Source organism: Labeo rohita, chromosome 15 (assembly GCF_022985175.1).
Source record: "Labeo rohita strain BAU-BD-2019 chromosome 15, IGBB_LRoh.1.0, whole genome shotgun sequence".
Taxonomy (NCBI): Eukaryota; Metazoa; Chordata; class Actinopteri; order Cypriniformes; family Cyprinidae; genus Labeo; species Labeo rohita.
Window position 1 is genome coordinate 34391514 of NC_066883.1, and position 15108 is coordinate 34406621.

The window sequence follows — 15108 nt, forward strand, 5'->3', positions numbered from 1 at the left end:
CTTAAATGCTTTTTAAATGTGTTTTTTGATTGTATGACAGCATGTTGCATCAATTCTGTAGCAAAATCAGAACACCTCTGGTGGATCATTAATAATTTTCAGGTCAAAGTGCACAAGCACACAACAAAAACATACACACAGAGATTTGTTTGACTGTAGTAGTGAGGAAATCTCAAACACTTGTCATAGCAGGCTAACCCTCTACACCTAAAAGTCCCTAAATCTCCCACACCTGGAAGGATTTAGGCCTATTTTCATCACATTCATCAAACTTGGTTTATAGAAATGGAAACTTGTCCATCACAAATGCATTAAAATATGTACACAAACATTCATAGCACAGGTAAATAGACATATGTCAAAGTAGCATATGATACCATCACATTTCACATTGTACCATGGTATCAACACCATCTATGACCAGCAGAGGGAGCAGTGAAACTCAACAAAAATATGTCTGACACACACACACATGCACACACTAGCACTCACACTCAATTTATATTGTTAGAGGCTCACAGTAGGGCTGAGTCTGGTCATTCTTCACGGCAGATGGATCACCGCTCCGGTCGACTCCTCTGAACGGAATATCTCGGCTCTGTTCGGTCAGGTAAAGCGGGTTTCCCCTCTTCTCGTGCCGTGACGTGTCTGTACTTGCGTTTGATCTGCTGAACTCACTGAACTGGGTTGCTTCCCAGGTTCTGAATACCATATGCAGCGTTCACGTTTTCCATACGCGTTCTTATGATTTGCCTTTTGCACGATTTCCCGAAGACACCGGTGTTGCGCTCTTGAGACCGTAAACTGATCGTCTTCACGTCTAACGCGACAAACTGACATTTTTTGCAGGATAACAGCGCCGTTCCAGCATTGTTGGAGTCTGAAGATTCAACACCTTCAAACAGAGGCATGTAACGTTATTGTGTAAACTGCGTTATTAAATGCGACCTGTCATCTGCAAGGACTCCTGTTTCCTCATATGGCCTTACTGAATGTAATATTACATTTTAAGACATGTAAATAAAAAAAAGATGTAAATAAAAACACACACACACACACACACACACATATATATATATATATTTACACACTACCGGTCAAAGGTTTTTAAACAGTAAGAATTTTAATGCTTTTTAATAACGTCTCTAATGTTCACTAAGCCTGCGTTTATTTGATCCAAAGTACAGCAAAATCAGTAAAAATAGATTTTTTTTACTATTTAAAATAACAGTTTTCTGTTTGAATATATTTTAAAATGTCATTTATTCCTGTGATTTCAAAGCTGAATTTGTACTCATCACGTGATCTTTCAGAAATCATTCTAATATTCTGATTTGCTGCTCAAAAAACATTCATTATTATGTTGAAATCAGCTGAGTAGAATTTTTCAGGTTTCTTTGATGAATAGAAAGTTCATAGAACAACATTTATCTGAAGTAGAAATAAAAATGGTATAGTGTATAATTATTATACTATAACATTATACTATATGTTACAAAAGCTTTTTATTTCAGATAGATGCTGGTCTTTGGATCTTTCTTTTCATCAAAGAATCCTGAAAAAAATGATAATAAAAATGTTTCTTGAACAGCAAATCAGCATATTAGAATGATTTCTGAAGGATCATGTGACACGGAAGACTAAGTAATGATGCTGAAAATGTAGCTTTGATCAGAGGAATAAATTACATTTTAAAATATATTCCAATAGAAAGCAGTTATTTTGAATAGTAAAAATATTTCACAGTATCACTGCTTTTGCTGTATTTTGGATCAAATAAATGCAGGCTCTATGAATTACCAAGGTGTAATAAAAAATAAAAAAAATTTTCTTTTTTATTTGAGCAAAGAATGGCTTTTTATAAAAAGGTTTAATATGTTAAATATATGAACTTGCTGACCTTGAGACCTCATGTAATGAGGGTTTTCAAGGGTGTGTTTTATATTGAAAAACTGTAAAATGGCTCCTTTCATTTCAGAAACCTACAACATGTTCTCAATAGAAGTGTGTATATTCAAGTAATTGTATAAATTGCATTTCTGAATCATTTTAGCCTTTACTAGTTTATTTAAATAATCCTGCGGTGTGACAGATTTTAAAAGCATGAATATTTCATTTGTCTCTCTTTAAAAACGAGGCCATAAAATGGCTTGAATAATAATTACACAAAAAGTAAAACTAGTTTTAGATGGAGTAAGGCCTGGCACACTGCAAAAGACTGCTGACATTAGAGCCACAGGGGCTATATTTAAACAATACCAACAGCAAAAAAGTTGACAAACCCAAACAGCAGTAACATTTTGCAAATGTCAATGCATATGTGTCGATATTTGTTGAGTTTAGCTGAAGAGGAGTTAGGGTGTAGTCTAGGAAGTGGTTAAATGCTCTCTGGCAACTTTTAACATCTGCTCATTTCATCAGCTGTGCATGTTTGTGTGGGCACTTAAGATTCGGTCTAAAAGCTCACTGTAGGAATTTAAAGGCACAGCTATCATGTGTATTTAGAGTTAATAGCAGTTTTTGCTTCTGTGCGCCTGGGGTAAATTACATGTTGCTTCTCGGTGTTGTGTGTAGGTTTGTCAGTTTGTGTTTCACCAGACTTTGACAAGCCCGTGTGGTGTTTTTTGCTGCAATATGCCTACGAAAGGGAAACCAGCACTGTGGGGTTTTCATTACAATGTTTGTTAAGCATTGCATGCATGTTGGGTTTTTCCTATGTGTGCAATATTAAGTTTCTGTCACTCTTAATTTACCAGGTGACAGTAAGTGGGCTGTGCATGTATGGCTGATGGACAGGCGTCCGAACCAATCACAGGACAATGCTGGCACGGAGCCGTTTCATCCTGGTGCTGGTGGTGGGTGCGCTGCTGGCGGTGCTGAGTTTCAGCCTGCAGTATTGTAAGTGTGAAACACAATGTATAACTTCAGTCACATTTCCTGTGTAAGAACGTACAGCTATTCATGCATCTAGGGTTTCTCTGGGGACTCCTGTGTATGTGTGTTTAGTCTCTCAGGTGGGAATATAACCATTGCTGAATTGTATTTACATTCTCAGTATGTGCCTGTGTGTGGGTTTTGCGTCCAGGGGGATTTTGGTCTCAATTAGACTGCATTCAGTACACTAAACAAAGGCATTTCCCTTGAAGACGTGCTATATATATATCATGGTTTGTTCCTTGTTAAACAGCTTTAAGGGATGAATTTTCAATTGGCTAGAAATAAAAAAGACAAATTGTGCATAAGGTTAAAGTCAAAAGTTTACATACACCTTGCAGAATCTGCAAAATGTTAGGTTTTTTTTTTTTTTACCAAAATAAGAGGGATCATACAAACTGCATGTTACTTTTTGTTTAGTACTGACCTGAATAAGATATTTTACATAAAAGACATTTACATATAGTCCACAAGAGAAAATAATAGTTGAATTTACAAAAACGAACCCGTTCAAAAGTTTACATACTCTTTGATTCTTAATACTGCAGTTGTCCTCAATGTGAAAACATGGATCTCAAAATCATACAGTCATTGTTTGAAAGGGTTCAAATACACAAAAATGCTGAAAAACCAAAGAATTTGTGGGACCTGAAGGATTTTTCTGAAGAACAGCAGGCAGTTTAACCGTTCAGGACAAACAAGGAACTCATGAACAACTATCACTAAACAAAAAAACACAGCTGTGGATCATTCAGGTAACAACACAGTATTAAGAAAACAGGGTCATTTTTATAAATTCAACTATTTAACTTAATGTCTATAAAAAAATAACGTGCATTTTGTATGATCCCTCTTATTTTGGTAAAATAAGGAACATTTTGCAGATTCTGTGAACTTTTGACTTCAATTGTATATACTCTCACAAAACAGTATCATGGTATTACCATGTCAAAAAACTAGTACTACACAGTGCCACCATAAACACCCTCAATACACTGATTTTTGGTCAGTCAATATGTTTTTTTTAAAATAACAAATTCTTAAAACATCTATTAAAAAAGTAATGTGGTGGTACTTTGAAACATACCATGGCACTAAACTCCATGGTATGAAATGGTGCATATCCAACAAACCATGGTGTGTTTTTGTATGTGTAATGGCAAGCCATTTAATTCTCTTGCATTTGGTGCACTGGGAACCACTTATCTAAGATAGCAAGATCTGAAAACGGCACCTTCTGTATTAAAAAAAAGCATCAGATCTCACAAATTAAATGCTTTCTGCTTGATACACAGATGAAAAAAAAACATGCATGGACATTAGGATCTATAATTAAAAAATGGACATTATATAAAAAAAAATAGACTCTCTGACCTCTGAGAATGTTTACGTGAGCTTGTGACCTAGTAGAAGTTGGGGGCCGCCAGATGACACATGGATGATACTTCACCGGTTTGTTTCACAGTCTAAACGCAGTCTCTGAAATCAGTAAACGGAAATTTGTTTCATTTTTAAGAAGTGAAACCGAGCAGTCTAAATACCTGGAAGTCCTAAAAACATTAGCGAGAATTTGATTTGCAGTAGGAAAATGTTTATGTATTTTTATAATGCAATAGTCAGTCAGATTGGCTTCTGAGACAGATTATTGTCAGATTAGACCCCAATGTCCCATGTCCTTGACTGAAAATCCTCTTTCGCTGACCACTGGGAACTGAGACACCAGCCCTGCATATATCTGCAGATTAAACGTTTCATGTCACAGTGACAGCTACAGGAAAATATTGCTAATTTAGTCATTTAAAAGCACAGATGGTTGGAATTTGCAAAGCCAACACATGAAACCTAACATGACATATTTCGACAAGGTGAGCAGGGATTGGTCAGCGATCCTCCTAATACCCACCCTCTGCATTCCACAGCCAATCACAGCTCAGTTTGAGCAACAGGCCCACACAGGACATTTTTGTTGTGTTCTGGCATGCATGTGATAGTAAACAGTTTTACAGTCTCTTTCTATTTTCAGAACATTTCACTGCCTTTCTACGACGTTATAAATAGCTCAGAAAAGTGTCATTTCAGAAAATAGCATCTGTTTACACTTAATGCCTGAATGCATTTGTATCTGTTTGTCATCCTTACTGTCTTCCTCACGTTGCCTGTTTCTTTCACCCTGTGTGAGGTCATTACTAATTTATTCCTTCCTTTGTGGCGTTTCCAACAAGAGCTGAAAGCTGTCTGAATGTAGGACAGAACCGCATCTCAAATTAGCCGACCTCCCTTCCTCTCTCTCTTCACTTCGGCTCACTCAAGCATGACTGATGTAGTTTTAAAGAAAGAGGCTCCAGGTCTGTAGAGACCGAGAGAAAGAGGCCATACATTGAGAACGAGAAAGAGAGAAGTGAAGGATGAAAGACGACCGGTTCTCATCTCAGTGAATTGTGGGTTTCTGTCAGCATTGCAGATGTACACACTGCCAACAACACACACAATATCAGCCCGGCGGCCTTGAACGGCAGTGTAAACACTGTCTGTCCTGCTTGATTTGCATCTATTGTATTTGTGTTTAGGTGTGTGTGATTCTTTTTGTACACTATACTCAGACTTTCAGCTACAAAGAGCTCTTTGTGTGGCTGGCCTCTGCACACAGCTGTGCTGTGATTGGCTGAGAGCGCAGAGCTTATGTGTAATTGGTCCGGCAGCTTTTACAGGAGTCAGATGGGGTTTGATGGTGAATTAAAACCAGTATGAGATGCAAACACACACATACACACAAATCTGCACATGCTTGCTTTACCATCTCCAGAATGTCCATCGCTGTGCGTATAAACCAGCTAACCCTTATACTTCTGTCTGGTGAGTTTGACTTGGAAATTGGAAGTGCTGGTGTTTAATGTTTAGCCCGTTCACATTCATTCATTAATTTGTTGTTTTATTAAGCAGTATTTCCATGCTAACAGTTTTTTTTTTTTATCATAATGTTGCATAAGTAAGTGAATTGAATAAAATAAATTTGTTACTAGAATTTACTACAGCTTTATGCCAAATTATACTGTTCAATACTGTAAAACGAACTTAATGCCATATTATTAGAAAACATACTTTTTAATTAAGAATTTTTTTTTTTTATTGAAACTTTTCATGTTATTTAAGGGTCATATAATACATTATTTTTACATTTTATTCATTTTCTTTGAGATCCACTAGTGAAGTGTTAGTGAAGTGTTTTGTGCCAAAACAGTCATAAATTAGTTTTTCATCATCTTTTTTTTGTTGAAGTGTCTATGCTGGTTTTGGAAAATTTGAGTTTTTATATCATTTGTATGTTTTTATAGTAAAATTTTACTCTTTTACTGCATGAAAATTTGGTTTATCATACCTATGAGCTCTTTTATGTGTTGCTGCTAATATTGTTTATGTGCACTTAAAATGCAAGTATGCAGCTTAAATGTTTAGTAAAATCTTGTTTTAATCTGTCACATTGAAGGATTTTAGCGCCTTCTTTCTTGGCTGTCAGTCACTGGTTAATATCCTGTCAGTCTCCTCCCTCTGCCCACATCACCATGGCAATTCCCAACATTTAACAATCCGCAGCACTGTGCAGTTCAAATGTTTGTTTTATGAGGTCAGAGCTGAGGAAGCTGGAAAAACTGTGTGCTTGCGCTTAATGACTCTCATAGTCTTTTCTTTCTTTCCCTAGTGCACCTCATTCCAACCAATCCAGTGGCTGAGCAAAGGTCACTCGGTAAAAGCCGAAAGCGTGTGAATCCCGTGCTCCACACGGATCCTCCCGCCCCAGACCCCATCCGAGACACTCATCAGTACTGCAATTACCCCAACCTCACTGAGCATGGCTGGGAGGGTAAGAAACACACTCATTCACCCTCTCACATACCTGAAGGCTCTCTTAAGACGTGTGGTGATTGTGTTTGTGTGTGTTGTAGGTCACAGTCCAGCTGACTACAGGCTGGTGTCAGTACATGTGATGATTCGGCATGGAGACCGTTTCCCTCTGTACTCCATCCCCAAAACCAAGAAACCCGCCATAGACTGTGTCCTATCAGACAAGAGGTACATTTGTAAATCACCTGATGATGAACCCCACATCTATCTATCTTATCTATTTTATCTATCTTATCTATCTATCTATCTATCTATGTCTGTCTATCCACTATCCATCTGTCTATCCAACTATCCATTTTTGACCCCGGACCACAAAACCAGTCTTAAGTCGCTGAGGTATATTTGTAGCAGTAGCCAAAAATTCATTGTATGAGTCAAAATTATTGATTTTTCTTTTATGCCAAAAATCATTAGGAAATTAAGTAAAGATCATGTTTCATGAAGATATTTTGTAAAATTCCTACTGTAAATATATCAAAACCCAATTTTTGATTAGTAATGTGCATTAATAAGAGCTTCATTTGGACAAATTTGATTTTCTCAATATTTTGATATTTTTGCAGATTCCAAATACACAAATAGTTGTATCTCGGCCAAATATTGTCATATCCTAACAAACCATACATCAACGGAAAACTTGTATATTCAGCTTTCAGATGATGTATAAAGCTCAGTTTTGAAAAATTGACCCTTATGATTGGTTTTGTGGTCCAGGGTCACATTTGTCTATCTATCTATAGTGTCTATGTCTGTCTATATATCTGGCTGTCTGTCTATCTATCTATTGTATCTATGTCTGTCTGTCTATCTATCTATCTATTTATTTATATATCTATGTCTATCCATCTGTCTATCCAACTACAGTATGTATCCATATAGATGTAGTATCTATGTCTGTCTGTCTGTCTAGCTATACCATCTGTCTGTCTATCTGTCTGTCTATTGTATCTGTCTTATCTATCCATCTATCTATCTATCTATCTATCTATTAGGGATGCAACAATACAGTTAGGCCATGGTTCAATACGTACCTCGGTTTTTAACCACGGTTTTCGGTTCGGTTCGGTTCTGATATCTTGCCACTTCAGTGTGGGTTTTTTGGGAACAAATTAACAAAATACTCCCGTAAACCTCTTTACACTAGAAAAAACGTGGTTTAGTATATGTCTGCTTAATTTTTCTTTTGAGAGGGGTATTATTTTTTCTTTTTTTACGCAAAATAGGCCCTTGTGCAAAAAAAAAACACACATGCGTCAAAGAAGTATCACTGATTACGTTCCGTTCCAGCTAATATGGATAAAAGCATCGCTATTACTGTGACTGATTAAAAACTAAGATATAAATTAAGATATAACGTTAAATGTTTTGAATGATGAAATGTAAGGACAATAAACAGTTGTCTGCAATAATATATGGTTTATCTGTGTTCTTCAAGCCATCTCGGGTATTTTCATAAGCCATTGCTAATCGACATACATAGAATATGAGTATAGATTTTATTGTCTGCCTCATTCTGTGATAGGAATCCACATCAGATCACACAAGGAAGTTATTTCAAACACCCAACTGATGTTGTGAATTAAAAACAAGTTATAATGTTTATTATAACTTTTGTTTTTAAAATGGAAGATGCTCTGCATGTGTTGCTTTTTCAAATATAAGCGGGGAAGCGTTTCCTCCTTTCAGCACGTGAAATTCGCGGGCACACACACAGCAAATTCCGAGATAAATAAAACAAATAAGTTATTTAAATGCAAACCCGAAAAAACGCAATTCACAAGTGCGTATTGAACCGTGGACGTCGTACCGAACGGTTCAATGTTATATTGAGTATTGTGACATCCCTACTATCTATCTATCTATCTATCTATCTATCTATCTATCTATCTATCTATCTATCTATCTATCTATCTATCTATCTATCTATCTATCTATCTATCTATCTATCTATCTTTCTGTCTATCTGTCAGTCTGTCAGTCTGTCTGTCTATAGTCTTTATGTCTGTCTATCCATCTATAGTATCTGTCTATCCATATCTATCCATCTATAGTATCTCTCTCTCTCTCTGTCTATCCAACTACAGTATCTATCCATATAGACATAGTATCTATGTCTGTCTGTCTGTCTGTTTGTCTATCTAGCTATAGTATGTCTTTCTACCCATCTGTCTATCTATCTGTCTGTCTATCGTATCTGTCTTATCTATCTATCTATCTATCTGTCTGTCTATAGTCTTCATATCTGTCTATCTATCCATCTATCTATCCATCTATAGTATCTATCCATATCTATCCATCTATAGTATCTCTCTCTCTCTCTCTCTCTGTCTATCCATCTCTCTATCCAACTACAGTATCTATCCATATAGATATAGTATCTATGTCTGTCTGTCTATCCATCTGTCTATCCAACTACAGTATCTATCCATATAGATATAGTATCTATGTCTGTCTGTCTATCCATCTGTCTATCCAACTACAGTTGCATCTGTCTATCTATCATGGAATGAAATGACTGAAAAAGCACATAATGCATCAATTTAAAATGCAGCTTGCATTTTCAAGGAATCAGAACTGATTTAACTCATCCCTCACTTTAGAGGAATATAAAATACAAATTTCTACATGCAGTTTATGAATCACTATCAGATTAATATTTAATTCCCGCCGCAGTCTTTTATCTGTCCTTGAGCCATGTCTATGTGGTTATGGCAGCAGTGAACATTCACTGTAACACTACCTAAAATAACACTGTTGTGTTTCCATGGTTTCATCATAGTATTCTCACAAATGGCACGACAAATGCTGTGGTCCAGAGTATTCCAAAAATTATTAATCATGCACAGCAAATCATAGTATTCCCATGATGGCTGAGATTTATATATTACAAAGTAATCCTTAACCAAATCCAAAGTCTCTTTCCCTTTAACATGCTCTGGTTCTTCACATAAACTCAAATATGCTTACCTTACTATCTGAATGCAGATGCACCCTTGCGATTAACTCTGTGACCTGACCCAACCAGACCGTGATGATCTGATGGGTTTTGACTCAGAAATGAAGATGCATTATAATAAAATACGATGATCCAACATCCCTTGTTCTCAGAAATCTCCTGCGTGTTTAAACCTGCCTGCAAAGGGAAAGAATACCCAGTGTGTTAGATATATAGAGTTGTTACTTACCAGTTTTATTCTTTAGTTGCATTAGTGTATTAAATACTGTATCAGTGCTCTTGCATTGTTTTGGGCACATGCTGTTGTCATCATCAGTTGACAAGCATTAATTTTCAGGAATAAGGCAGGTAGCAGGCCTCTGCACTTGATGAACTTTACTACAGGCCTAGAACCTAAAATGTACTCCTGAATTAAAATATTTGCATTTTTATAATTGATCAAAAAGCTAATTGACTTATTTATGAACCACTCTTCCCTTTGAAGATGTCCCTAATGCATATGCAGAATAGCTTTTGTAAATTCAAATCTTTAGTGCTGTCATGTCTCCCCCTTGTGGATATATCTAGTAATTGAATTTCTTGCTTGCTATTATGATGCCTACTGTGTTGCTACATAAAAGTATCACATCAAAAATATTACAGATTTAAAATAAGTTCTAAAACACATCTTTTATGGTTGTAATTTTGCAGAAATCCCTCTCACCCCCTCTTGGCCTCCTTCATTAATCACATGGCTCTCGGTGGGCGTGGTCACTGGGACGCATCACTGGGATCTTTGCCCCGATTACCCAATCACAACACCTGTGAAATGGGCGAACTCACACAGACAGGTAACCAATCACAGTGCAGCAATAAAATATTCTATATATTAAAATCTATATCTAAATATAAATAAATATTGTATCATCAATGTTTAAAACAGTTGAGTACATTTTTCCATGGAAATTATAAAAATGAATACTTTTTTTTTTTTAGCAAGGATGCTTTAAATTGATCAAAAATGATGATAAAGACATTTATAATGTTACAAAAGATTTATATTTCAGATAAATGCAGTTCTGAACTTTCTATTCATCAAAGAAACCTGAAAAAGCTGCTTTCAGCATTATAATAATACATGTTTTTTGAGCAGCAAATCAGAATATTAGAATGATTTCTGAAGGATCATGTGACTGGAGTAATGATGCTAAAAATTCAAATTTGAAATTACAGAAATAAATTACATTTTAAAATATATTCAAATAGAAAACAGTTATTTTAAATAGTAAAAATATTTCAGAATTTTACTGTTTTTGCTGTACTTTGGATCAAATAAATGCAGGCTTGGTGAGCAGAAGAGACTTTAAAAAAACATTACAAATTTTACAGTTCAAAAACTTTTGACTAGTGGTGTATATATAACAATTACTGAAATAAAACATACGTAAATAAAACTTAATTTGAGTTAGTAATTAACATTTCTAATTTTAGTTTAGTTTAGTCAAAGTACTAAATTAGCTAAAAAATAACTATTTAGATATTACATATAATAATAAAAATGCCAAAAACACACAGCAAAATTATTAAAACTAAACTTAAATGAAAACCAAAAAATATAAAAGTAAAAACTAATTCAAAATGTTAATAAAATCAATAATAGTACTTACTACTATCTCTCTCTTTTTTTCAGGAGTCGTACAGCACTTGAAAAACGGCGATCATCTTCGCCAGGCCTACATAAAGCGTCACAATCTGCTTGCTGCTGATTGGTCGCCGCGCCAGTTGTGGGTGGAGACTACAGGCAAAAGCCGCACCCTTCAGAGTGGACTGGCCTTCCTCTTCGGCTTCCTGCCACGTTTCGATTGGTCACGGGTGACGGTAAGACAGCAGTGGAGTACGCTGTTTTGCGGTTCCTCGTGTGACTGTCCCGCACGCAACCGGTACCTAGACCAAGAGCAGCGCAGGCAGTATCGACAGAGGACTGCAGACACGGAACTGGAACGCACGTATGTCACCATGGCAAAAACGCTGGGCGTGGCCACAAAGACTCTAAGGGCGGCCAATCCGGTGGATGCTTTGTTGTGTCACTTTTGTCATGGTCTTCCTTTTCCATGCTCTAGCACACAGACTACATTAAAAGCCCCGGACGAGGGGGCGTGTCTTACACTACAGCACTTCGCTGTGATTCGACGGCAGCAGAAAGATGACGAACTGGAGCGGCGGGGGGCGGGGCTTTACCGCCGTTATTCTGTGCTGGCGGCGCATCCGTATCTCAACCGCACCGCAATGCGAATGGAGAGGATTGCAAGAGGATCACGTAAAGGCAAGGAAGAGGCGGTTTTCGCTTTAGCATCCGCTCATGACGTAACAATGGCGCCGCTGCTAAGCGCGCTTGGTCTGGAAGGGGCGGGATTTCCAAAGTTTGCAGCACGGCTGGTGTTTGAGCTGTGGAACGGCCCGGAATTAAAAAACGAACAGAGAAAGAGTGATAAGAAACGAGGAAAGTGGTTGGAAAATATGTTCATTCGTGTTCTCTATAACGGAGAGGACTTGACGTTTGACACAGCCTTCTGCCGTGACCACAATCGACACTCTGCACAGCCGCTGTGCCCTCTGGGCAACTTCCTGTCTTTTGTGAGAAAGGATATGTTTAATATAGTCAATGCGACGAGTTACCAGCAAGCCTGCCACCATGTTGTACTGTAATATGTGAACGTGAATGACTGACAGAGGAATAGTTTACCCAAATATTCTTTATAATTCTGTCATTATTTATCACTTCATGTCGTTCCAAACCCATATGACTTGTCATGAAATGACAAACTTTTGATGAACATTCAATGAATGCAAGCTCAAAAAGCAAAAAAGCTCCCTAAAATCCGTAAGACCTCTGCACTGTATTCCAAGGAGTTTCCAGGTGCTTGTCACTGAATGCTTGCATTGTGTCATTTGTGGTTTGGAATGACATGACACAAAAAAATGATGTCAGAATGTTCATTTTGGGGTGAACTGTTGCTTTAACAATGAGTACTACTAATGTTTTTGATGTAGTATTAAAGGAGAAGTTCCCTTCTAGAACAAAAATTTACAGATAATTTACTTACCCTGTTGTCATCCAAGATGTTCCTATCTTTCTTCAGTCGTAAAGAAATTCAGTTTTCTGAGGAAAACATTTCAGGATTTTTCTCAATATAGTGGACTTCAGTGGTGCCTGTGAGTTTGAACTTCCAAAAAAATGCAGTTTCTAAACGATCCCAGCCTAGGAAAAAGGGTCTTATTTAGCAAAACAGTTGGTTATTTTCTAAAAAATAAAAAGAGGGTTAATATACTTTTTAACCTCAAATGCTTGTCTTGTCTAGCTCTGTGTGAACTGCATTCTGGGTCAATACAGTTAGGGTGTGTCGAAAAACTCACATCTCATTTTCTCCTCCAACTTCTAAATCGTCCTACAACGTTGCAGAACTACCGACCTTGTTTTTACAAAGTGAATGTGCAAAGGAGGTTAAATGCCTCTTTAAAAAAAAAAGGTAAAACATCGTTGTAGGACAATTTTGAAGTTGAAGTTTGAGGAGAAAATGAGATAGTTTTTTGTCATACCCTAACTGTCTTGAACCATACGTGCCGAGTGTACATGCACATCGCAGAGCTAGGTGAGCATTTAAGGTTTAAAAAGTATATAAACTGTAAATTTTTTAGAAAATAATTGATTGTTTTGCTGCATTTAAACTGCGTTTTGGAAGTTCAAACTTGCGGGCACCATAGAGGTCCACTATATGGGGAACTATTTCTTTAAGACTGAAGAAAGAAAGACACACTGTAAAAAAAAAGTTTTTACCAGTTTCAACTTAAAAACTTTAAGTTAAAAGTTTAGCAGCTGACTTAAAATTTTAAGTTAAATCAACTTAAAAGTACTTACAAGTCATTTCAACTTATTTTATTGTAGTGAGTTGAAATGACTTGTACTTTTAAGTTGATTTAACTTCATCTTATGGCAGCTGCTGAACTTTTTAAGTTGAAACTGGTGAAAATGTTTACAGTGCATGAACATCTTGAATGACAAGGGGGTGAGTACATTATCTGTAAATTTTTGTTCTGGAAGTGAACGTCTCCTTTAAGTTTGTGGACCAAATAATTGTCCCTGCACAACATTGTCTTTGGTACACTTTACTAATCACACTGATTAAATTGAAGTTGTTTACAGTAATTATTTTAAGATGCAGGCTTTTATTGAACATGCACGTCTGATTGACCTGACGTGATGTCAAAGATCCTTCAAGAGCACCTGAATCGAGACAAACAATAGTTGAAACACCTCTTGCCTTCATTCTGAGTCGGTGATTTAGGAATGCTGCACAGTCATTATGACAATCCGAGTGGTTTTGCCTGAAAATAATAATAAAAAATGTGTTTGTCATTTTTAGACCACATTTCTCAAACACTTGTATTAGATTTAGGGCACTTCGCCACTTTATTGCAGAGTTCCTGCGGTGATCGGGAATCTGATGGTTATTTCAGTTTTACATCTCTTCCATTGGATTTCTCGTACAAGTTCTCACTTGAATAGTATTAGCAGAATTTCTTGTTTTTAGCACAGTTGTGTTGTCCTGACACATTCCTCACACATTTTGTGTCCTTAGTTATCTCCCTTTCTTTACATATAATGTAAAGGTAAAACAAAGGAGTGGTAGTATTATTTGAGTACTGTAAAATTGATTCAATAAACTTTTGTATCATGGTGTTCTTATGATCAGTCTGTACTGCCACATTCCAAACCTCAAAGCACAATTTTCAATAAAGGAATCATTTTGTCTAAAAACCTCTCTGTGGTTTGTCTGACTTTCAGCCACTTTGTAGCCTATTTTGTCCAGCTTAGACAAGAAGAGATCGTCTGACTGACATGTGCAGTAAAGCGTCCAACCACAGTTTGTTTTGATTTGCATGCCATTTATCTAAACCACCTCATGAAACAATAACAGTCCAGCGTGGAATGATTCCCACTGATTGCTCAACAGTGCTGGTGTGAGACCAGCTGTACAGAAAACAAAGAATTTCTGTCTGTCTAGTTCTGCAAGGGAGTATGTAGTTTACACATTTGCACAACATTCTCAAAGATTTGATGCCACTAATATCACAAATCAATAATTTTTTTTCCCCAAACTTTGTTTTCAGACAGACTTGTCACTTCAGAAATCCTGACATTGTGTAAAGCCAGTAAATCTGATTCAAACTGGCAAATTCAATCACATTTTTCACTCAAATGTGACCCTGGACCACAAAACCAGTCGTAAGTAGCACGGGTATATTTGTAGCAATAGCCGACAATATATACTATGGGTCAA

At 36.7% G+C, this 15108-nt stretch overlaps 1 protein-coding gene across 3 annotated transcripts; it reads left to right on the forward strand.

The window, feature by feature from the left end:
- The first annotated feature begins 411 nt into the window (after positions 1-411).
- pxylp1 (2-phosphoxylose phosphatase 1) lies at positions 412-14563 on the forward strand. 3 transcript variants are annotated; one of them, XM_051129002.1, is made up of 7 exons: positions 412-610; positions 850-907; positions 2757-2898; positions 6632-6793; positions 6876-7002; positions 10481-10620; positions 11460-14563. In XM_051129002.1, exons 3-7 carry the CDS (start codon positions 2820-2822, stop codon positions 12473-12475), a joined length of 1524 nt encoding a protein of 507 aa, XP_050984959.1. In that variant the 5' UTR covers positions 412-610; positions 850-907; positions 2757-2819; the 3' UTR covers positions 12476-14563. The 3 variants fall into 3 exon arrangements, with proteins under 3 accessions (XP_050984959.1, XP_050984960.1, XP_050984957.1); XM_051129003.1 differs by lacking the exon at positions 850-907; XM_051129000.1 differs by lacking the exons at positions 412-610; positions 850-907; positions 2757-2898 and adding an exon at positions 3807-5787.
- The last annotated feature ends 545 nt before the right edge of the window (positions 14564-15108 follow it).